Genomic DNA, 24,269 nt, shown 5'->3' with positions numbered 1-24,269 from the left:
CTGAGGACACCTGTGCTTGTTACTGCTTCCCCACGCCTCTGTTTTTTGAGACAGGGGTCTCACTCTGTCGCCCAGGCTGCAGTGTAGTGGCATGATCTCAGCTCCCTGCAGCCTCAACATCCTGAGCTCAGGAGATACCCTCACCTCAGCCTCAGAAGTAGCTGGGACCACAGGCGCGCGCCATCATACCCGGCTAAGTTTTGGTGTTATTTTATTTTTGTAGAAATGGGGTCTTGTCATGTTGCCCAGGCTGGTCTGGAGCTCCTGGACTCAAGCAACCCGCCTCGGCCTCCCAAAATTCTGGGATTACAGGCATGAGCCACTGCACCTGAGCCCCATCCCCTTTTTTAAATTTAAATAAATTCAAGTCCTTTTGAAAGTGTAGGTAGCTCCCCTAATTGCTTTGGATTTCTTTGTGATAAATATACCTGTTCCTAAAAATTAAGCGTTCACACCAACAAGGAATTCAAATCAAGCTAAGGTTACTTCCAGAGCACTGGTCGTCAAACTTCCATCAGAACCACCTGAAAGGCTTCCATCAGAACCACCCGGGGGGTCAATCGGTGGGTCTGGTGTGGAGGCAGAGACTTACATGGCCAGTTCACAGGCGATGCTGACTGGCTGGTTGGGGAAATGCACTTAGAAAACCCTAAGTATATTTCTCTGATAAGCTAATATTTTGTCTTGGTCTAAAGAGGACCAGTATCCCCAGAAGGGTAGAGGGGGCCTCTGAGTTCTCCCTGGTACCAGGAGCTCCTGCCTTTGCTTGTCAGGACATCCAGCAAGGCCCATGATGTCATCAGGCACCGGGTCTGCCTGGACCCTCTCCACTGAGGCACCCACTGACCATATCCTGGAACCCCAACCTGGCACATGTGTGTGGGGGTGCAAGAGCATGGCTGGTGGCCCTGGTCCCCGCCATGTTGACACAGCACAGGAATGGAGAAGGCAGACTCTTGGAGGAATGCATCCCCTGCACCAAAATCCAGCCCCATCCACTGGGGGCATGGCCCTGGCCCTGGCCCCACCTTCAGCAGCCCTTAGTGGTCAGAGGCGGCCATCCCAGGGGCTCCTTCTTCGGGGCCAGCCCTGGCCTGGTCTCAGCCCCTGTGTGTGAGGTGGTTGGGGGTTGTGATAGGTTAGAACCTCCACTTTCCCCAGCTGCCCCCAGAAGAGATGGGGAAGATGAAGGAGGGGGCCACAGAATCGTGCAGGGGCTGTGAGTGAGGGCAGGGACCACAGCCCTGTTGGCCAAGTCCTCCTTGAAGGGATCACTGTGGAGGCCAGGCGGAGCTCCTCAGAATGCTCCTCAGGAAAGAGGAGCTGCACACAAAGGGCCAACACACAGGAAAAGGCGCTCAGCACTGCTAACCATCAGAGAGCTGCAAATGAAACCACAATGAAATATCGCCTCACGCTTGTTAGGAGGGCTCCTGGAAAAAATAAAAAGGCCTGGAATCCCACCATTTTGGGAGGCCGAGGCAGGAGGATTGCTTGAGCCCTGGAGTTCAAGACAAGCCTCGGCAACATAGCAGGAACCCTGTCTTTACTAAATAAATAAATACATAAATGAAAAAATCATGCCAGGCATCCCAGCACTTTGGGAGGCCAGGGTGGGCAGATCTCTTGAGCCTGGGAGTTCGAGACCAGCCTGGGCAACATGACAAAACCCCATTTCTACAAAAAAAATACGAAAAGTAGCAGGGCATGGTGGTGCATGCGCCTGTAGTCCCAGCTACTTAGGAGGCCGAGGTAGGAGGATCGCTTGTGCCTGGGAAGCAGAGGTTGTACTGCACCGAGATCATGCCACTGTACTCCAGCCTGGGTGACAGAGGGAGACCTTGTCTCAAAAAATAAACAAAATCACACATGTTGGCAATGATGCAGAACCCTTGTACATCGTTGGTAGGAATGTGAAGTGCTACAGCCAACTATAGAACAGAGTATGAAAATGCCTTTAAAAAATAAAGATAAAACTACCCTATGATTCAGCAATTCCACTTCTGGGCATATACCCAAAAGAACCGAAAGCAGAGTCTTAAGGAGATATTTGTACATCTATGTTCTTAGCAGCATTATTCACAATACCTAAGATAAGAAAATAACCTAAATGTTCATTGACAGATGAATGGATACAGAAAATGTGGTCTATGCATACAATGGAATATTATTCAGTCTTAAAAAGGAAGGAAATCCTGTCACATGTTACAACAGATGGGCACTGAGGATATGACGATGTGAAGTGAAAGGAGCCAGTCATGAGAGGACAAATACTGTATCATCCACTTAAATGAGGACCCTCGTGCAATGAAATTCATAGAAAGTAGAATGGGGGTTGCCTGATGTGGGAGGAGGTAGAAATAGAGGGTTGATTAATGGGTATAGAGTCTCAGTTTTGTGAAATGAAAATGTTCTGGAGATGTTTCAGAACACTGTAAATAGACTTAGCACTACTGAACTATACACTTAAAAATTGTTAAGGGAAGGCCGGGCACAGTGGCTCACACCTGTAATCCCAGCAATGTGGGAAGCTGAGGCAGGAGGATCACTTGAGGTCAGGAGTTCGAGACCAGCCTGACCAACATGGTGAAACCCCGTCTTTACTAAAAAAAAAAAAAAAAAATCACACACAAAAAATTAGCTGGGTATAGTGGGGCACTTGAAGACCCAGCTACTTGAGAGGCTGAGGCAGGAAAATCGCTTGAACCCAGGAGGCAGAGGTTGCAGTGAGCCGAGATTGCGCCACTGCACTCCAGCCTGGGTGACAGAGTGAGACTCCATCTCAAAACAAAACAAAACAAAAACAAAAACAAACAAAAAAAAAAGAGTTAAGGTAGTACAAGTTATGGGTTTTTTACCATAATCAAATGAAAAAGGCAAGGAGGCTGCGAAAGCCATTTAGTCCTATCTTTCCAACTCACGGGTGAGGAAACTGAAGCCCAGAGAGGAGCGACTTCGCACAGGTGCACAGCCCCGGCAGGAGTTCCATCAGGACAGGCTTGGCAGACTGGAAAGCATCCTGCAGGGGTGAAGCGTACCAGTGCGCAGCTGGTCTCGGCTCAGTGCCTCCATCCTCAGAGGCCAGAGTCGTTGCGAGGTTTGAAGAGGGGGCCAAAGAGGGTTAAAATGTTCACACATGCCAGGGGTACTCAGAGAGGCCCAAGTGGGTTATCTAGAAAATCCATTTAAAAGGAACAATTCCCTCGTGGTTGATGTCAGCTAGCCCTCCCCAGCCACCTCGGAGCACGTTGCAGGTGTCCAGGAAAGGGCATCCAGGATGCTGGTTCATACTGTGGGCTCCAGGGCTGGGCTCATGATTCCTATCCCGGGGCCATCATTTCCTCTGTGTCACTTGTGTGTGCCTCATTCTACTCATCTGCAAAATGGGAGAATAGTACTTTATAAGGTTGCTGTGAGGATGAAATGAATTAGATCATTTAAAGGCTTTAGAATCATGCCTGGCACAGTCAGTGCCCAGCTATTAGCTCTTGTTGAGAGATACTGAGAGTGTATGTCCGTGCTCCAGGCATTTCGGTTCTCTGTTTATGACCCCACCTGGGGTCTGACAGTAGGCTATGCCATTGCAGGGGCAGGCAGCGTGGGTCTGGGGTGTGGGACCCTCTGCCTGGCCCCCAGAGTGTGGCCTGGTGTCTCCTATGTCTTGGGGGTGGCTGGGCTAGGAGCACAGAAGCTGGGGCTAGTAGGTGAGACAGCTCCAGGGCCCAGACCTCCAACTTCCTTTGGCCTCCAGCTGACCCAGGACCGACAGAGAGGAAAGAAAGTGACTGCCACTCAGGAGAGGCTGTGGGGATCACAACAGTGAACACAGCCTCTTGTGCCCTTTTCTGACACCCTCCTTCGCCTGCTGCTTTCCTCTCTTCCATCTGACTGTGCATGCTTCCGGTATGTTTTTTGATTGTCAGTCTTCCCCCAGACATTCTCAGCTCAAGCACAGGTGTCCCCGGCACGGGCGGAGGGCTTCATGCGGTCCCGGCCAGTCCACAGCTAGCCTGACCTACCAGCTGAGTGGCACCAAAGCCTCAGGCCAATAGGGAAGTCCCCACAAGGCGTCACCAGCCCAGTAGACACTGATCCGACTCAGAAGCTGCTGCGCTCTCCGCCACCCCAGGAAGGCACCTACTGGCTGGGCCCACATCCCTACAGGTGCGGAGGGGCTCAGCCACCACAAGACAGCTTCCCAGCCCCACTCCGGGTCCTCAGAGGTCCTGGCCACCCCCACCTCTTCCAACTGTGACTGCTGCCCCTTGGTGAGAGCCCACCTAAGACCTGGGCTGGGAAAGACCCAGAGCTTCCACAGTCCCCGCCTGTACTTCCAGCAGATATCACCAATCAATCCTGTCACTGTCCCCCTGAGCACCAGGCGGCCTGGATGCTCTGCCTCTGGGCTGCAGGCTTCTATGAGACTGGAGGAGGCCACTGCTGGGGGCAAGGAGACCCAGGGGAGGACCTGCCCAAGGTGCCACAGTGAGGCAGTGGGAGAGCCAGCCTTGGTGCCATTCTTCCCGACAGCAGGCCACCAGCCACAAGGAGAGGGAGGCCTGGCTCATCCCCCAGTAACCCACAACCCTCTGAATACTAAGGGAGGACTCAAATAGTCCTCCCCACAGCAAGTAAGTGGTGATGGCGGAGGTGGAGTGGCTTCAGGATTTGGGTTTAATCCCAAGCACGAGGGTGGGCAGGGAAAGGATTTGGTTTCATTCCTTCAGATGCCCAAGCCTTGGCCAGAGCCCCGGGGTGCAGGAGTGAGGGCGCGTGGCCACCCAGCCTGTACCAACAAAGCCTTCCTTTATTAAACAGAGATCGCGTTACATGCCGTCCAGAGAAGGAAATCCGGACGTGGTGAGGGATGTGCCCAGGTGGGCGCCCTGAACCCTGGTCCCGAGTGGGCTCTGCCGGGTGGGAGGGCCCGGGTCCTGCCTGCCCACCCAGGCCCCACATGCCAGGGCGCGTGTCTGCATGGCCACCCACAGCTGAAAACAGGCGTGGGCGATGTGAAGCCCTGTCTGTGTTCTACTGTGGGAGAAACTGCCCCAATCCTTCCAGCGGTTTTGGGAGCAGGGCCTCCAGGAGCCCAGGGCTGAGATGGGGTGGGAGGGAAGGTGACAAGGGAGGCCTTTGTAAAGGGGGAGGGAGGAAGGGGGAAAGGAAAGGGCGGGGGGACCCTGACTCATCTTAACAAGGCTTTGGGGCAGTTCTGTGCTATGGAGGCCCTGCCAGCCCCTCCTAGCAGTCCAATAGGGAGGCCACCAGGAACAAGGCATGGGATGGCCACAAGGGGGTGCCGCTGGCCCAGGGCTTGGCAGCTGGGGCGGAGGGTACCCTGGAGATCCAGCCACCCCGAACAGTCCCTTTCTGAAGACATGCCGGCAACAAGGCACCTGCAGGCGGTTCTGGGGACTGGGGAGGGGGCGCTGGCTGCCTCAGATGTCCCCTCCCAAGGGCTGAGGCCCCCTGAGTATGGATCCGAGCTCCCTGGTCTTTGGTGCTTTCTTGAAATCCTCCTGGTGGTGGCAGAACCCAGTGGGGAAGAGAGAGGGGTCTTGCTGTGAAGTCCAGGCCCGTCTGTCCCTCTGTCTGTCCCAGGATGGACATGTGGTGCTGGCTCACTGCTGCCTCCATGGCCTGTCTGTCCATCCGTTCTGCCTCTGGCTCAGGGCTGGCTCCAGGCCCGTCTCCCTGTGTGTCGGCTTGTTCTGGGGTGGGTGTGTGCTCTGTCTCAGAGCTCCCCTTCAGGCCTGGGCTGTGCCCTAAGCCTCCTGGGGGAAGAAGCCGAGCTTGGCCAGTGACATCTCCTTCCGCAGCCTCATGATCTCCCAGAACATGGGCTCTGCTGCAGGCAGAGAGAGGGTGAACAGGTCAGGGACAGCTCAGGGTCACCTAGGGCAGATGGCCAGGTCCCCTCCCGTGGCTTTGAACAGGGCAGCTGGCACAGCACCCTAGGGTCCCCAGCCTCCAAAACAGATGACCTCAGCGAGTGGCTGGATCTCTCTGAGGCTCCCCTCTTGAGCCTTGGAAACTGCTGAGTGCCGACCACACTCGAGGGACCTGTCTGCACCACACTGACAGCCACCCCCACAGTCCGATGCAGACACGCAGGCACACGCTGTCACATGCAACAGTGGTGGTCCAGACCTGGGAACTACATTAGACAAGGCACAGATGCCTCCCTGGGACCCTCTCACAAGGACCCTGCGCAGTGAAGTGGGGACCACAGTGGCCATCCGGGGGACCTAACAGGCGTCAACACCCAGCGTGCCTTGGCCTCCAAGGGGACTTGACCCCCAGGATGGAGAGAACATGGCTCCTTACTCAGAGGGTCGGGCCAGACTGGTTCAGGAGAAGACTCAGCAGGGAGCAAAGGTTGGCGGAGGAGCAGGGAGCCAGGCCTTGCAGAATGGGCTATGGGGGAAGGGGGTGGAGGGAGGCCCTGTCCAGCGTGGAGTAGAGTGGGAGCAAAGGCTGGAGGCGGGCGAGCCTGTGTTCAAGTGACCAGGAGGAGACGGCCACACCAGGGCCAGGGAGAGATTCACAGGGGTGGCCCCCTTGTGCAGGACCGGGAGAGGTTTGGTGGCGGAAGAAAGACCAGCCGGACGGACTCAGGTACACAGCTCAGCACCCAGGAGGATGGTGTGAACCCTTTACTAACCCACAGCCCTCCCCGCTCCCCAGCCTCCTAGCTGAGTCTTGCCTCCACTAGGGGCAGCTGGGCCCAGAGGCCTCTTCCCCACCTAGCCCCACTCCCGTGTGCCATCCCTGCACCGGCCACCAGGGGGCGCTCACCGTCCTGCCGCACCAGGCCTTGCTGGATGTAGCGGATGTAGGTGAAGAAGTTGCACACTGCGGTGATCTGTGGGCAGAGGCAGGGACGGTGTGACCTGCCAGCCCCACGCTCGGGGTCCCCTGACAGGCGGATCTGAGCCCAGAGCAGGAGGCCCCAGATCCCCGCAAAGCCAGGCAGTGCTCTCTGACTCAGCTGGGACTGGGCTTTCAAGTAGTCATCAACAACAGCATGACTAGCACTGTTATAACAATAGCAGCAACCATTTCATCAAGCGCCTGCAGCGAATGAAGCAGACGCGCTTATTATTCCATTTTACATAGGGGAATGCGGAACCACCTGGGGGAAGCTGCTGACATCCATCACGGAGATGGCGGAGCTAATGAACCAGCGTGCAGCAGAGCCGCGAGATGAACCGGGCAGCCTGTCCCGGAGTCTATGCTCACCCTTCTCACAGGCCGGCTTGCTCCAGATGCTGGAGGTCTGGGCCAGCCAGGCCTCAGTCCAGTGCTACTCATAACATTGGGAAAGGAAAGGGGGTCAGAAGCTGCTCACCTGGGCTGCCCGGGGCCCCTGGAGCCTCAGGCCTGCTCCATGCCAGGCCCTGGGCACCCTGTGTTGGCTCAGATACTGCTATGAGGATTCATACCATGGAGAGGGTACATGGAGTTGGTGCCTGGCCCAGGGTCCCTTCCCAGGCCTGGGCCCCATCTCCCAGCTGCTGAGAGTGGGGTCACTAATGGCTCAGAGGTGCCCCCCTCTGTACCTCTACCTCCTGTAGACCTCAGTCGATGACTGACTTGTGTGGAGATAGAAAGGCCAGTCCCCTTGCCTCAGGGTGGAACCAACTCTGCTAAGAGCTCGGTGGATGGGGCTGAAGCTGGGCTGCAGCTGAGGCCATGTCCTGGCTGGACTCCCCCGTCCCTTCCCTCATTCTCCTGAGAGCTGTACACAATCTCCTGGTGAGGCTCTGCCTCTATGGAACCCAGTCTAAGACAGGGCGGAAGGTAGCTGGCGGCTGTGCCTGCCCATAACAGCCCCTACTGAATGTCCGACACTCCCGGGGAGGGACGTCGAGTGAGAGGGGCACCCACAGCCCGGGGAGCGGAGAAGCTCTGGGGAGGGGCAGGACGGTGGTGGCCTGGCAAAGATAGGGAGGTGCGAGAGAGCGGGGCGAGGTCGGGGGATCAGCCTGTTGTGGCAGGGACAGCGCTGCACAGGGAGGGTTGAGGAGAGGCTGTGGCAGGAGGGTTGGGCAGGGCAGAGCTCAGGACAGGAGCAGGGACAGTGGATGCCCACAGAGGCTCATGAGCAGGGAGTAGGAGGGAGGGTGGCTTTCTCTCTCCAGGGAGTGTGCTGGGGAGAAAACACTTCTCCCTGTAGACCCCACACGTCTTGGTCTTTCGGGGCAGGGACCGTATCCTAAAACTTCAGACCTTTCTCACCTCATTTCCCGCCCCCAGCTTCACCCAGTGCAGCAGGACACCCAGACCAGGGACTTAAAGTGCTAGAGGTGACTCTGTTGAGCATGGGAATATCTTTCGTGTGGCCTGCTGTTGAGCCCTGGTTGGGCCTGGAAAGGAGTGATGGAGACATGTGGCCACTGAACAAGGCTCAGTGGGCAGAAATCCACAGGGTAGGGGCTGCAGTGGACTCAGAGCCAGGATCCCAGGTCTCGGCCGTGTGGCCCTGAGCACACCCCTTTCCTTTGCCAAGGCTCAGCCTCCCTTTCAGTAAATGGGCGCTCAGCACACCGCTGGGAGGACTCACGCTCAGAGGCCTTATGGAGTCTGGCAAGGACAGTACAGTCTGCTGCCAGCAAAGGGACCGTTTGTCCCCTTTAGACCTGCTCCCCCGCGAGAAGCCTCTAGCAGGCCTGAGATGGTTCCTCGAACTGTGTCACTGGAAACATGTTTCCAAGCATGTTCTCTCGTTCCCCTCAATCCTCTTAAGAGTCAACAGGGGGACAGAGGAAGAGGAATCCCTGTCCTCAATCCCCAGCTCGGTGAGAACCCGTGTCCTGGTCTGGGTCACTCGGCAGGGGAGGGTGGGAGGTGGGATTCCCAGAGGCCCCTTGGCACTCACGGCCGACCTAAGGCTGGTGCACCAGATGCACCTCTGAACCTTCTCCAAAGCCTTGGCCAGCACCTGAGTCTGGGTATCAGGAGCCCTGCACTCAGCCGGAACTCTAGCATCGCTCCTGGCTTAGGTGACACTGAATGACAGAGGGGGGCGCTATCATCCCATGACCACATTTCATATATAAGGCTGCATCTGAGCCGACTGGAGAGTGGCCCTCCCAATGGCTCTGAAGTCAGCTGCCCTGTGTGACAAGGCCCTGTGGCAGGGGACTGCGGGTGTCCTCTGGAAGCTGAGGGCGTCCCCTGCCAGCAGCCAGCAAGAAAACAGGGACCTCAGTCCTTCAAACACAAGGAACTGAATGCTGCCAACAGTATGAGTTTTGAGGAGGACCCTGACTTCCAGAAAGGAACGCAGTCCCCTGACAGCTTACTGCGACCTTGCGAGTCCCTGAGCAGAGAATCCAGTAAGTAGCGCTTAGACTCCCGACATGGGGAACTGCGTGCTGTCAAACCACTGCCCTTCGCTTGGCTGTATGGCCCGAGTCGGTCTCTGTGCCTCTCTGAGCCTGTACCCTGCTCTGTAAATCAGGATGTAAGGCTGGGTGTGGTGGCTCACACCTGTAATCCCAGCACTTTGCGAGGCCAAGGCAGGCAAATCACCTGAGGTCAGGAGTTCGAGATCAGTCTGGCCAACATGGTGAAACCTCATCGCTAATAAAAATACAAAATTAGCTGGGCGTGGTGGCGTATGCCTGTAATCCCAGCTATTTGGGAGGCTGAGGCAGGAGAATTGCTTAACCTGGGAGGCAGACGTTGCAGTGAGCCGAGATTGTGCCACTGCACTCCAGCCTGGGCGAGACAGTAAGACTCCGTCTCAAAAAAATAAATAAATAAAAATAAGTAAATCAAGGTGCAGTGCTATTCATAACTCCCAGGCCCAGGGCCCAGAGTCCCAGCACCTAGGTGGCCCCAAAGGAGCTTAACGCTTGCAAAGGGCGACTCACCCTGGCCCGGGAAGATGGCGAGATGTAGTAATGGCTTTCGGAGTCTCCGAGCCGGATTCGGTGGCGGCAGGTGCGGGTCAGTCCGCTCAGGGCACATGTGCTGGGGGAAAGCAAAACAGGTCATGAGGGCTGGTTGGGGCTCGCCCCCCTCTCCCCACTCCTGCATGCAGGGAAGATGCAGCAGCCAAGAGGATGCATGGGGAGGGGCAGGCCTCCCTTCCCCCACCCAGGCTTCCAAAGGAGCCCAGAGCCAGGCAGAGAAGGGAGCTGGCCCCAGCCGTCCCCGAGACAGTCCTCGAACTAAGCTGAGCTCTACCCCTAGAACCCTTGTTTTGCCCCTACTGGGCAAGAGAATTTGGTTAATCTCATACCAGGTGTACAGAGTCCCAACCTCTGCAGGCTCTGCAAATGCCTCTCCCTCCACTTCTGGGGACTCAGACCAGGCACTCCTCCCCCAGCTCGGCCAGAGTTGAGATCTGGCTGCCTCCCCCTTCCCAACACTCAGCGGCTCCCCTGCTTTATCCATCCAGGCCTTCTGACCCCATTAACCCCCATGGTTCTCAGCTGTGTGCCAACCAACCCCGTCTAAAAGCCTTCTCCCGTACCCTCTTCTCTCCTCCCCCCAGTCCTGCCTGACCTCGCTCAGCATCTTCAGCCACCCACACGCAGGGTCTCTGTGGGCCCTGAGCAACCCCCATCTGGGCCCCACTCCCCAAATCTGCTCTTCACTGGCCATGATCTGCTCAGCTGTCTCTTCCTCACCCTCCGCTTGGTCACCAAGTCCCCAGGTCAGGGCACAGCAGCAGGGCTTTTGGCCTGCATCCCCTCGGCTCCTTCTGGCCAACTCTCTGCCTCATTGCTCTCTTTCTTCTCCACATCAGAGCCAGGGGCTCCTCCAAAAACCCACGTCTAACCCATCATCCTTCCCTCTTGCTTTCCTAATTCCCAAGAAATAGGGAGAATCCCAAATAAAAGTAGGTTTAAAAAGCTCCTTGGCTGCAGGACTTATCAGAGCATTTGTTGCCTCCTGGTTCACTGGGACTCTGATGGACCAGAGAGCCTCTTTTCAGGTGGCAGCTATTGATGACATTTTTTCTTTTTCTTTTTTTTTGAGGCAGGGTCTCACTCTGTCACCCAGACTGGAATGCAGTGGTGCGATCTCAGCTCACTGCAACCTCCATCTCCCAGGCTCAAGCAATTCCTCTCACTCAGCCTCCAGAGTAGCTGAGATTACAGCCGTGTGCCACCACACCTGGCTGTCTTTTGTATTTTTAGTAGAGATGGGATTTTCTCCTTGTTGGCCATGCTGGTCTCGAACTCCTGACCTCAGGTGATCCACCTGCCTCAACCTCCCAGAGTGCAGGCGTGAGCCACTGCACCGGGCCTATTGATGGCTTTTGCCACACTGGCTGGTGGGTTAAAGCCCAAACAAACCTGTGAAGGCTCTTTACACTCTGGCTCCAACAGCCTCTGCAGCCTCCACCCCAATTCCCTGTTCCCCCACTGCTTAGCCAGATGCCCCAGTGGTGCTTCTGTTAATACCCCAGCTTCTCATACCTTTGTACATTCTGTTCCCTCTGCCAGAAATGCCCTTCCCTGCTTGGCAAACTTCTATTAATCCTTCAAAACCTGGCTCAAATGCTCCCTCTCCACGATGAGCCTCCCACCAGGGCACCAGCCATCCCCAGCCAGCTCTTGGCTGCCAAGGTGAAATCCTCCCCAATTTCTGCCCCTTGCTCCCCCTGGCTATTTTGTTCCGCTGCTCCCCTGCTCAATGCCGGGTGAGTAGCTGGAGGACAAATGCCAGGGCTACTGCATTATTTATTGGCAGGGGCAGAGCCAGCAACTGACAATCATGGTTCAAGAAGAAGGGGAGGGCACAGGGCAGGCCAGTCAGGAAGAGGCAGACCCCAGCTCCCGGCCTCTCTGGAGAGCCTGCAGGTTCACAGGAAACCTGCCAAACTGCCTCCTTGCCCTGCGGGGGCAGCAACTGTCCCTGTCCCATTGGCGCTGCTGCATCCTGACCGCCCCTCGGCGCACCGAGCACACAGCTTGGCGGAGCTTTCCTGCGTGGGCAGGAAGGAGCTAAGACCCTCAGCTTACTTGGTGCTGCTGCACTCAATCTCGGCCACCTTCACTGCAGGCAGCGTCTGCGAAGCCACCGGCTCAATGGTGAGCGTGTTGTCCTCCACGGCGGCCCGTACCAGCGTTGAGAGCTGCGGCAGACCAGGGTGGCAGGCAGGGTGGTAAGGGGCTGGGCCCTGGCAGAGGGGCGGGTCCCCCAGCTGGCCCCGCCCCTGCCATGCCTCACCTCCTGCATGGTGAAGTCCAGGCAGGGGCCCACGTCCTCCCGGTGCACCCTTTCCAGGAAGGGGCAGGTCTTGTCCAGGGTGGGGGCTTCCCTCCAGGCCTGGAACTCTGCAAACAGGATTGTGTCCACCTGTGGGGAAGGGCAAGCGGGGTGGGGGCAGTCAGGGGACTAGGGCCAGCACAGAAGATGCAGGCTGAGCTGAAGGGGAGCGAGGGAGGACGTGGGGCAGGCCCAGCAAGCCAGCAGGTCAATCCCCAGCAGACGTGCAGGGAAGCCAAGTCCAGCGGCAGCAGAACTCCCTTCAGCCCTTTGCACCAAAGAATTTAGAACTAGAAGTTTTGTTTCCAGGTCGGCGTTAAATTTCTTGGTGCAATAGGATTTTAGAGTGGGGTGCAGGGCTTTGTCCTGAAGACCATCACTGCCTCCTTGAGGAGGAAAAGTCAAAGAGCAACTGGCAGGAGGCTACAGGTACCAGCAGGTACACAGGCACGTGCACACAGGAGGGGACACACACAGGCTGCCCTGGGCCCACGCCTCGGAGGCGTCTGCTGGCCTACCCCAGGCCGCATGCAGAGGGAGGGAGGCTGGGAGGGGGCAAAGTGGGAGGCCCTTCTCTGGGGTCATTTACCTGTCGGGAAAAGGAGGGAGAGGGAGTGGAGGCGGGGGCTGGGGGCTCCCCAGGAAGGAGCTGCCAGGCCGGCTCGTAGGTGAGGTGAACCGCCTTGCTGGGGACCACGCAGAGAAGCAGGGAGAGCAGCGGGGCCAGCCCGGGCTGGGCCGGATGGACAGACAGACGGACGGACAGACAGGCAGGCAGACAGGTAGACAGGTGCACAGAGACAGAACAGGAGGAAGGGGAGAAGTTAATGTACATTCAGAAGCTCAGAGCTCAGGAGGTGGATGAGGGCCTGCTCGTCTTCCCTGGAGGCCCTGGAGACAGAGGTGGAAGCCAGGATGGAGTCGAGTGGGCTGGCGCCACGGACCCAGGAAGCTGAAGGCACCACAGCCCTCTGAGTGCAGCCCTGAACTCAGCTCTTGACGTCCCTGTCTCTTTGGTTCCTCCGGCAGCCCCAGGAGGCCCCATTTATCAGGTGAGGAAGCTGAGGTGCTGACAGGTGGCCGCATTTGCCTACGGACCATGACCATGAGTCCAGCCCAGCCTGGACCCAGCAACCAGTGTGGCCAGCTGAAGTGGGACAGAGACACCCTCCAAAGGCCACGCTTGTCTCAGCCCCACAGTCAGAGGGCGCCAGGAACCCCCTGAGCACAGGGCTGTAACCAGGTGGTCCTGGGCCCAAGGCTGTGGCCACACAGGGTTCAGGCAGCCTCTCCCCTGAGGCCCAGTGGCTGCTGCTTGGTCTCTTAAGGCCAAGGAAATGTGTGTCTCAGTGGAAGCCCCAGATCCTCAGGGCCAAAGCCAGGCTCAGGTGCAGAGGCCACCACCTACTGCTTGGAGTCAGCGGGGCAGGGAGGGGGCCTCAGGTCCCCAGATGGTGCACCCTGGAGGCTGCAGGCCAAGTGCCTTGGATCACAGGAGGTTGGAGAGAAAGGACCTGCTCAGCCCTCACATCCCAGGACAGGCTCCAGGTCACACAGCGTGGGGCAGGCTGGTCCTCACTGGGCTCTGGCCCTGCCTACCACAGGCCCTGCCACCCTTCCCCGTGCCCAGAGCCCGCCTCCCGCCCTCACCTCCTTGCCCTCTCTGTCTGGGGTGAGGGTGTGTCCCGCAGCGGGACACACGGCGGGGCAGAGGGTGCTGCTGGTGCTCTTGTGGCGAGAGTGGCCCTTTCGGGGCCCAGCCTTGGTGGGGCTCAGCAGCTGGGGGTGAAGCTCGCGGTTGGGAGAGGCTGGTGTGGACGTGATGACCAGCGTCTTCAAGGCTGTCACCTCTGCCTGCAGCATGTCGATCTGCATGGGATGGGATGGCTGTCAACCCTCACCCAGGCTGGATGCCATCCTGGCTGCCACCGCCTATCAGCCCAACTCAGGACAATGCACCCCTGCAGCGATGAGCACCTAGTCCCACCTGACGCCCTCAGAACAGCCTTCGAGGCAGAGACCCAGACACTCATTTTACACATAGGGAAACTGAGGCTCACAGAGGCGACATGGTCTGCCCAAGGTCATGCTGTGAGCAGGATTCTGTTAGGAACAAGTGTCTGGGAGCTGGCTAGGCCTCCCATGAGAGTTCTGGGGGGCCCCCAGGAGCCAGGAAAGGCCCAGGCTTCACATTTTGCAGATGGGCAACCAGGCTTGGAGAGAGGAAGCAACTTGCCCAGGCTCAGACAGCCACACTGAGTGAGGTTTCTGCTTTGTGAAGTGGGGCTGGGAGGAGAGGGAAGAAGGTACAATAATCACAGGGTCCTCCCAGCCCCAGCACAACCCCAGAAAAGGCTCTGCTGTGCAGCAGAATCACTAATGGAGTCCCGGGGCACTGGGCCCTGTGATCTCAGACCCCTACCCTTCCCTTCCCTCCCTGGGCCTGGGTTCACCCATTCCTGCTGGCCCCACTGGGCCAGGCGAGCGTCCACTCAGGCAGCGAAGCTCACTGCTCGCCGAGCCGGGAGGCAGGGCGGGTGCCTGGGCTGGCCTGGGCAGGCGGGGACGGGCCTCACCTTGCCCCGAGCCTCCTTCAGCTGCTTTTCTGATGCCGCCTGCTTCATGTTGGCTTCTCGAACCATCTTGTGAGCTTCCTAGGAAGAAGGCAGTCCCTGCATGAGTGGCGAAGAGCTGATGGACGCCCAGGTGACCCATTCCCCAAGTTGTTTCTGCGGCTCAGCCCGTGTACCTCGAACAGGCTGGCCGTCAGCTCCTCCAGCTCCTGTTCTAGCTGCTCCCGCACCTTGGAGAGCCGCTCACATTCCTCATCCTTTAGCTTTAGCTCCTGGAGGAAAAGATGCAGGCACTTGAGCCCCTCAGCATCCCCAGGCCTGGCATGGGAGGGACCAGGCCCACCTGACCAGGCTCCATCCCCCGGTCATTTTATGTGGGGCCCAGAGCTTACTTCCTCTGGTGCCACAGCGTGAAGCTGAAGTCCTGCCTGCCAGTTCATCAGAGCTCAGGGCAGGTTTGCAGTCAAGACAGGTGACCATCGGTGTGCCCAGCACAAGCCTGGCCTGCAGTTGGCCTCAGCGAGGGCACATCCCTCTCCTTTGGGCACATCTCTGGGCACCTGATGAGAGCCCACAGCTCTCCCAAGCTGACTTCTTCCCACCAAAGCCCCCCAAGCCTGCTACAGGCACCCACCTTCTGCGCTCTGTGCAGCTCCTCCTTCAGGAACTCAGAGCCCTTCTCTCGGATCTCCATGGAAGAGCTGCGCAGGCGCAACACGTCCAGCTGGGTGGCTGCAGGGCCCTCCTGGCCTTGGGCCTCCTCCCCTGCAGAGGTCTCCACCAGGGCTCCTGGGGACTCCCTGTGGCCTTGGCAGGGGTCTGTGCTCTTCCAGGGGACCGGGACAGCTGCAAGGGGTGGCGGGAGGCCCTGGTCTGGCTGGGGTGGGCTGGAGACAGACAAGGGCATCCGCTGAGCCCAGAAACCACCCCGGGGCAATGTGCCTACCACTTGAGCCTCAGCCTTTCCATCTGAAAACTGGGACACTACCAGCTCTCATCAGGGCTGTTACAAGGGCAAATGTCCAAGCACAAAGTCTCCTGGGGCAAGAGGCTCATTCCTCTTTGTCAACCACCCGCTCCAGCCCAGGGCTGAGGGCTGTGTTTGGCACATGCAGTGGGTGTTCAGCACACAGCAGGTGGTCAGCGTGTTTGTCTAACGGAGGACTGTAAATGCATCAGGCATGAGTCCCACTTGTATAAAGTGAAGCCTATTCCGATGGCCCTACCTCAAAGGCCACCGAATGATCAGAGGAGGTGTGCGTAAAACCTTGGCACCTCGGATGCACTCAAGCGGGAGCTGCCTTCACTGATACAGTTAATGCGAATTCTGCCCCTTTCAGGGTGGACCAGAGAGGAAGGATGAGGCCAGGGCAGGCAGGGCTGAGGCAGGAAGATTCTGCAAACATCTTAGGCAAGACAGACCCACTTCCTGTCCCCCTGGACTTGGTGGGGAGCAGTCCCAGCTCTCCCCTGGCCTGCCTTGTGACCTCAGGCACTCACTCACTTCTCTGGGCCTCAGGACCCTCCCTTCCCTGAAGCTGCAGACCCTGAAGGTGGTGTGGGGCCTCACTCCCCCCTATCCACACTCCCCACTCCAAATTGGACCCTGGAGAGGGAAGGGAGGGCGAGGGCCCGGCCAGCGGTGTTTTGTGCCAAGACAGCACCTCTGGACTCGCTCACTCAGCAAAAGCTGGAGGCTCCTGAGCCAGCAGCTTCTGAGCCGCAGCAGCCAGGGCTGGGAATGGGGGGCTGGGCAGGCCACTGATATCAGTGAGGGAAGTTGGGGGGAGGGGCTCAGGGAGGCTGCACCAGAGGGGGAAGGCAAGGCCAAGGAGAAAGTGGGACTCAGGACAGCTGAGGCAGAGGGAGGAGTGAGAGGCAAGTCTGTGGACCAGTCTCCCCTCCCTGTCCTCAGGACCTTGGGAAGGTCACCAAGCAGCCCCTGAGCCTCAGTTTCCCCCTTGGTTAATACACAGAAAATGGGTCCCCAGAGACTCCAGCAAGGAGCCCACTTCCAGCAATGAGTCCCTTCACACAGATCTGTCCAGCTGCCTGGCTCCACCTGCCCTCCGCTCTGGAACCAGCCGAGTGTGGCCTCAAGGCTCCTCAGGCTGGGTCCTGCCTGACAGGGACGTGGGTTTGAGGATTAAGGTGGGGACACATATCCATTACTCCATCAACAGTGTCTATGCCAGGCAGGGCTCTCTCCTAATACTCTTGTTTGGGGAAGTCTTGTTGGCAACGGTCCCCCACAGCCTGAGAGCTATGGTGGCGCCCTGGGCTGGGGTCTGTGCCCTGGGGACTCACACTGCCAGACTCTACACAGCTCTCTAACCACGCTGTCTCCTTTAAAATTCTCTCAACAGCCGCCAGGCGCAGTGGCTCACACCTGTAATCCCTGGGAGGGATTACTCTGGGAGGCTGAGGCAGGTGGGTCACCTGAGGTCAGGAGTTCGAGACCAGCCTGGCCAACATGGTGAAACCCCGTCTCTGCTAAAAACACAAAAATTAGCCGGGCCGAGATTGTGCCACTGCACTCTAGCCTGGGCGACAGAGCAAAACTGTCTCAAAACAAACAAACAAAAAACTCTCTGATCGGCACTCGTGGCATCATTCCATTCTACAGATGAGGGGACGGAGGCTCACAGAGTGAAGGCACTTGCTGGGGGTCATGCAGCTGGTCAGTGACAGTGCTGGGACAGATGGCCAGGTCTTCAGCCCAGGCCCAAAGCTTCCTCACTGCAGGGGAAGGGTAGGTGGGTGGGGAGAGTGAGTGTCGGAATCGGCACATCTGCTTCAAGATGAAGGGCTGCTGGGCCCAGGGGGACTCGGAGGCTCCTCTTTGGCTGCAGTAGGGAAATCTGACCCACTTCTGGCCCGAACTGGCTTCTCAGACTCTGCGCAGGCCCAGAAACCCCCTTTCCAGAAGGGAAGGCCTGGGCAGGGGGAGCCGTGGCAGAGAGAACAGGCCAGATGGGGCAAGCCTGGGGTCCACGTCAGCCTCTGACCTGGGGTACACATGAGCCCCTGGGAATGCTACTGAAATTCTCTGAACCTGCTTCCACACCTGAGGGATAGGAGCTAAAATCCTGCAGGCGGGGCTCTAAGAATCAAGAGCTCTAAGAGCAGTCCCAACCTGGCGCCGGGTGAATCATGTTCAATCCACAGCCATGTTTGGCTGAGACGCCCACGAAGCCTGCCTGGCCTCTGGGTCCCGCAGCTTAAACTGGAGGCCTGGGGACCCTTGCCAACAAGACTTCCCCAAACAAGGGTGTTAGGAGAGCCCTGTGTGGCATAGACAACGTCGATGGAGAGATAGATATGTGTCCCCACCTTAATCATCACGGCCCAAGTCTTCAGGTGGGACAGGATGGCCAGAGTCACTCAGGCTGGGCTGGACGCTGCTCACTGCAGGCCAAGGGCAAGAGGTGACAGCACAGGACAGGACAGAAGACTCTCACCATTGCCTACGCCCTGACCGAGGAGAAGCAGGCTGCCGGCCCTCCCACGGGGGCCGAGCTTCATCCACCAGTGTGGTCTGGGCCTCTGGCCACAGTGAAAGACTAAACTCTCTCTCCTGCTGGTCCCAAGCACATGGGCTGGAGGTGTGGCTGGCTGTCCTCTCCATTTTCCCAACAGGCACTCACTTTTGCCTTGTGGGACGGACTGGGGACAGGGCCCAATTTTGCAGCCAGAGGAAACAGTGGTCCAGGAGGCCTGAGACAGAGTCTGTGACACCCTTCCCATCCCCCCCCAGTAGAAGAGCCCAAAGCCCAATCCTAATGGCAGGAAGTGTGGGACATGGGAACGATGGGACCACCAACTCCCCACCGCCAAAGGTGGCAGGAGCAGGAGGGGAAGAAGGGCCTGACCTGCCCTTGGAGGGTAGCCAGAATCTGCAGACCTTCCTCCCCCTCATTTCCGGGCTGCAAGGCCCACTCCTGAGACTCCGAAATTTCAAAGAAGGGACCCTGGGCTCCTCAGGTCCAGCCGAAGCCAGAATCTCTGATCTCACACACACTTCGGTGTCCCAGACCAGAGGCCTGAAAACCCGGCTGTGAACACCCAAGTCAGTGGCGAACTCAGTCCTGGGACAAGCAGGGACCACTTAGGGTTCTACTGCCCAACGTCCCTACCCTCCTCAGTCCCAGTCCACCCCTCTCTGTACAAACCGCCTTAGTCCCCATTCCCTGCGGAAACAGAGCCCAGCATCTGAGATGAGCCGCAGATGCCTCTGGAAAGGGGCCTGCTCAGAGGGTAGGAGTCAAGGTCAGAGGTAGATGGGGCAGCCAACATCCCCCATCCCAGAACCAGCTCCCACCGCCGAGAGGCCCCCGGGCAGTTCATACAGGAAAGGCCCCACGGGTCACTTCCCCAGGAAACACACAACTAAGAGAAAACGCAGCAACCACAATCCTCACCCCACCAGGCCTGCCCTAGGAGGGCCAGCAGGGCTCTTGCCCCGACCCACAAAATAAGAAGGAGACCTAGACTCCGCGGCCCTCAGTATCTCCCTGAGCCAGAGGCCAGACCAGCCTATCCCTCAACTAGTGCCCAAGATGACCCTGTCCAGTTACCTCCTGGAACTAAAGACCCCTGTTGGTCATGGGCACAGTGGATTCATTAAATAAGCAGGGGAGGGGACAGCACGGGTGGCTCTGAAACTGGGCCAAGAAGAGGGCTGGGAGGGCGCACTGGGACCACTCAGTGTGCTGCCAGGGCCCAGGCCTCTAGGGAGGCTGCAGAAACCCCGACCAGGGCCTGGCTCCTGGGGGCGGTGCCATGGCACAGGGGCCTGTTCAGACTCACGCTCTGCCTGTGCAGTGATGCTGAGGGGACGGAGGCTGACAGCCATGTGACTCATATCCAGGGACCAAAGGAGTCCCAGGAAAGGGTTGGTGGGCTAGCTCTCAGGCCAGTCTGCAAGCCCAGCAAAGCTCAGCTCCCCTAAAGAGCAGCCAAGTCTTCAGCCCCCAACCCACAAGCATGTCAGGTTCCCAAGTGCTTGGCCACATCCGCGCCAGCCCACCACTCCCCAGGTGTCGTGGCCTGGAAGCTCGGGACAATTGCAGGGAGATGTGCTCCTCCACCTGGTTTCCAGATGAGGCCCCTGAGGTTCAGAGAGGGATGGTAAACTGGCCAGAAAACACAGCAAGGAAGCGGCAGGATGGGAACTGAACTCGGAGCACAGGCATAGCGCATCACGTGGCCTGTCACCCAGAGGAAAGGGGATGAATGGCGGTTTCGGAGAAGTGAGGCAGGAGGCAGATGGGGTTTGAGGAAGTCTGAGACAGCGCCCAAGTACTAGGGGTGCCACCCAAGACTGCTGTACAGCCAGGCAGGACCTGGGCTGGGAGGGGACAGGAGAGGGGACACACAGAAACAAAAGATGGGAAGGGGGAATTGTGGGAGGACCAGCAGCTGGATAGGGGGCAGGAAAAAGCAGTAATTAATTAAGATAATTCAAAACTAAGGAAAAGGTGAAAGTGGAGAACAGCGGTACCCATGCTGGGAACGAGGAACTGGGAGGGGGTCTTTCAGGGACAGGAAAGTGGGTGGCTGAGGCATTTGGGAAGTGGCACATCCCGTAGGCAGCTGAGGGGGAATAGGCAGGATGGGGTGACGCTGTCGAGTGGCACTGGCTTGGGAAAGCAGCCGCAACCTAAGCCTGGATGACGGGCTGCCAGAGGAGACAACAGCTTGAGAGCCAGCCGGAAGAACAGACCCGAGTGTTGGACACTGGAGCTGAAGAGTGTCCGGGACCCAGGGATGAAAGAGATCGTCACGAGTCTCACTGAGCTGGGCCAGGATCCAATGAGCTCAAGGCAAGGAGGGGACAAAGAGACAGGTGGGAACCAAGGCGGGCCTGGGCCACAGGGGAAGGGGGAACCAGAGTGGGCAGAAGGGCACAACAGCACGTCCTAGTAGAGACCATGGAGGAGGGGGAGAGAAGGTCAGGAACAGCGGGGGATGGGAAGCAGACCAGAAGATCCAAAGCAGGGGAGTCAGGCCGCCAGGCCAGCCCAGCCCAGCCCCAGCAGGCGAATCCAGCCCTGTCTCTCCACGGGAGCCAGCACAGGGCCTAGGAGCGGGGGCATCTCACTACTCTTCCGCTACAGGGCTGGGCACGCAGTACATCCTCAAATCTGCCTGTGGCGACCCTGCCCATTCAGTCCAAGCATTGACACCGAAGACCTCCAACAGCTGGCGTGTATACTGAGCACCCATTATGTGCCAGGCAACCCACCAGCCATGATCCATCCAATCTGCACGACCAGGCGGCCCCCTTCTTACCACATCCTATTTTGGTTTGCATCTCCCTCCCGCTACCTCATTTCCCAAGACCTATTGGGCATAAATCCTGTGCAGAGCTCGGAGGGTCTAGGACAAGCAGGATTCTAATGAGGATGTCTGCCCCCGACACCCAGGTCCTGATTACGGAACAGCAGGAAAGATCTCCACCTGTTGAGGGGTAGGGCAGGCAGTTAGATCATGGAGGGCTTCCAGGGAGCAGCAACAGTGAGGGTTATACAACCTCTTCCCAATGAAGAGGCCTGCGTGTCTGACCCTGGAGCCCTTGGGCCATACTTCAGACTCTGTCTCATGGCCTCTAGTCCCCTGTGACTTAGGCCTGACAGGCAGGAGCTCACAGATCCATGCCCTTAGATTAGCCAAGGCCCAGGGCAGGGAAGTGACTTGCTCAGGATCACACAGCCAGTTGATGGCCCCTGCAGCTCTGCCTGCTGCATAAACATGCTCCCCAAGCCCTGGGAGGCTGGAGTGGCCTCATCTCATTCCTGAGCCACCCATCAACGCCTGGCCCGCTCTTGCCATAGGCAGGATGAGCCCCGTCTCTGGGGAAACTGAGACCGGGAGGGGTCTGCAACAGTGTCATGTGGGAACTCGAACGCTGGCTTCCGCTGGCCAAGTCCCAAGTGCCCAGCACTGTGTTAGATACAGAAGTACTGAAGACGCTGTCCTCACCTCGTCACCTTGGAGCAGGCTTGGCACCCAAACCTATGAATGTGTGAAACTGTGGGGAATTGGAAGGGGAGCAGCCCAGTTTGGGGAGCACCTAAAGTCAGACTGGAGCTGCCTCTGGGTTTGGGGTTCAGGGCCCAGGCTCAGGAGTCCCAAGGAAGAGAACTCACCCAGGCTGCTGCAGAGTCCAGCCACTGCCGCCCACCCCGGAAGAGCAGCCCAGGGCTGGGGCCATGACCAGGACCTGGCCATTAACAAAGCACGGCCACCAAGAGACAGAGCTCAGTTCACTTCACAGGTGAGGAAGCCAATCCCAGAAACGCCAGCGGCCCCGCCCAGGTCACCGGCTCTTCATCCCAGCTCCTCCTATTCTAGGATCAGCAGTTCCCAATATACACCTGCCAGAGCTGTCATCAGCTTGGTCAGGCACCTGGCGAGCATGACGCCGAACAGGACCCCTCCCAACTGCTGCTGGGGTCTGGGTGAGCTCCTAGGACACCAAGCACCCAGTGGGGGCTGGCGGCTGGGCCCCTGACTCTAAATTCCTGTTTCCACACCCAAATAGGGGGCCATTGAAATACAGAGCTCAGGGTAACCCCCAAGCTCTGCCTCACCCCTGCCCCCAGCTCCTCACTGCCCCTCATCCTTTCCATCTGCATTTATGAAGCACCTATTATGATACGAGCTCAGCACCCAGCTAGGCCCCCGGGGGTGCAGGGGTGCATGCAGGAAGTGAGCCACGTTGAGGATTCTGTGGGGGTCAGCCTGGCAGCTGGCTCATCCAGAGTGGTGCCGGGAATATGGCAGGGGGGCGGGATGGTGGGGAGGGGTCCTTGCCCGGGATTTAAGGCTCTCTGACTCTCCTCGAAGCAACCATCCATCTACTCGTGGTTCTCAGCTGTGTCTGGCCTCGGCCTGGATGCCTCCAGGGAAGGACATTCTCTGACCTGAGATCATTCCCACCCCCAGAAACCACTTATTTTACCTAGAGGCCCAGAGAAGGAAGTCATTCTCAAGGTCACACAGCAACTAACTCAGTGGCTGTGTTGCCTGAGTCCACCCGGCACAAGACACAGGCTTCCTGCAGAGGAAGCTACTCCCCAAACACAATTCACCCCAGGCAGGACTGCCCTAACCTCTCCAGGTATCACAAACCCATGTCAAGCACTTTCTCCTAAGCTAGCCTCCTTCCTCCCAGCACAATGCCAACAAATACACTGGTAGCCTTCAACTCTCTCCCTTTAAGAGTCTCAAGCCTTAGGGCAGGGCGTGGTGGTGAAAGCCTGTAATTCTAGCACTTTGGGAGGCTGAGGCGGGTGGATCACCTGAGGTTAGGAGTTTGAGACCAGCCCGATCAATATTATGAAACCCTGTCTCTACTAAAAATACAAAAATTAGCCGGGTGTGGTGGCATGTGCCTGTAGTCCCAGCTACTCGGGAGGCTGGGACAGGTGAATTGCTTGTACTCAGGCAGCGGAGGTTGTAGTGAGCTGAGATCTCGCCACTGCACTCCAGCCTAGGTGACAGAGAAAGACTCCGTCTCAAAAAAAAAAAAGTCCCAAGCCTCTCCACACCTCACCCCTACCAGGAGCCCACTCTCTTCTGCAACCCCTGCTGGGGATGAAAGGCCATCTCTCCCCTAGCATAGCAGCTCAACCTTTGCTAGGTGCCATGGAGTGAAGTGGATTCTGCCTGCCTCTCCAGGGGGGGCTTCGCTCACTCCCCAGCTGTAGCTGGGCAGTAGCTCTCTCCTGGGACCACTCATCTGACCCAGGGGGCACAGGAATACAACCTGTCACCCATTCGGGTCACATTTCCTCCAGGACCTGGTCTTTCCAGGCCATTGGGAAGTGTTTACCCAACTCCGCAACAACACAACCTTTCTGCACATACAGGGCAGGGGTGCCACATCAGATGGGCCAGGAACTGCCACTGCCCCTGAGAACCAATGGCCTGAACAGACATAGCCACTGGGGCCACTAATCCAGGACCCGGAATCTGTGCTATCCCACTCCAGGCTGCAGGGGGATCCCACTCCACACCTCTGAGAGCCTCCGTACTTCGGGAGCCCCACAAGGAGGTTCTGCCCTCAACTTGGGAGCCACCCTGGCAGAGACCCAGCCCCTCTTTCCCAGCTACACTGCTTTCCAAGAGTTCATCCAGCCGAGGGGGTTGAGGGACGGGTTGGGAGGGTGGACTGGGGGTCTCTCTTCTAGGTGCATGCCCTGACTCTTCCCCATACCCTGACTCTTCTCACTTGCGCTCCTGATGATCTAGGAGGAGTTGACACTGTCACCCCGGGACGGTCAGCTGCCCACCCTTCGCATCCTGCACCCCGAGAGAGACTCCCGACCCCTCCCCCGGAGTCTCCCCGCTGCAAGTCTGCTCGCCTGCAGGCAGGGCGGGGGCGCACAGCACCTCCGGGTGGCGGCGCAGATCCGGCGGGGACCCCCCACAATCATCCCGTCCCGCGAGGTGGCC

General features: G+C 58.1%; 1 protein-coding gene across 2 annotated transcripts in view; it reads right to left on the bottom strand.

Moving 5' to 3' along the window:
• Nucleotides 1-4,784: 4,784 nt before the first annotated feature.
• RAB3IL1 (RAB3A interacting protein (rabin3)-like 1) overlaps nucleotides 4,785-24,269 on the bottom strand; it is a 22,783-nt gene continuing 3,298 nt past the window's right edge. The window contains exons 2-10 of one of the 2 annotated variants that reach the window (XM_011942710.1): nucleotides 15,442-15,694; nucleotides 14,984-15,079; nucleotides 14,811-14,888; nucleotides 13,885-14,103; nucleotides 12,196-12,324; nucleotides 11,988-12,100; nucleotides 9,885-9,984; nucleotides 6,802-6,868; nucleotides 4,785-5,851 (exon numbers count right to left, since the gene is read on the bottom strand). In XM_011942710.1, the coding sequence (XP_011798100.1) occupies nucleotides 5,769-5,851; nucleotides 6,802-6,868; nucleotides 9,885-9,984; nucleotides 11,988-12,100; nucleotides 12,196-12,324; nucleotides 13,885-14,103; nucleotides 14,811-14,888; nucleotides 14,984-15,079; nucleotides 15,442-15,694 (1,138 nt within the window). In that variant the 3' untranslated portion in view covers nucleotides 4,785-5,768. The remainder of the gene's footprint in view (nucleotides 5,852-6,801; nucleotides 6,869-9,884; nucleotides 9,985-11,987; nucleotides 12,101-12,195; nucleotides 12,325-13,884; nucleotides 14,104-14,810; nucleotides 14,889-14,983; nucleotides 15,080-15,441; nucleotides 15,695-24,269) is intronic. The other variant, XM_011942711.1, reaches the window with a different exon arrangement.

This window comes from Colobus angolensis, unplaced genomic scaffold (assembly GCF_000951035.1).
Source record: "Colobus angolensis palliatus isolate OR3802 unplaced genomic scaffold, Cang.pa_1.0 Scaffold21, whole genome shotgun sequence".
In the NCBI taxonomy this organism is placed as follows: Eukaryota; Metazoa; Chordata; class Mammalia; order Primates; family Cercopithecidae; genus Colobus; species Colobus angolensis.
Note: the sequence above shows the minus strand (reverse complement) of the source record. Positions and strands in the feature narration are given on the sequence as shown.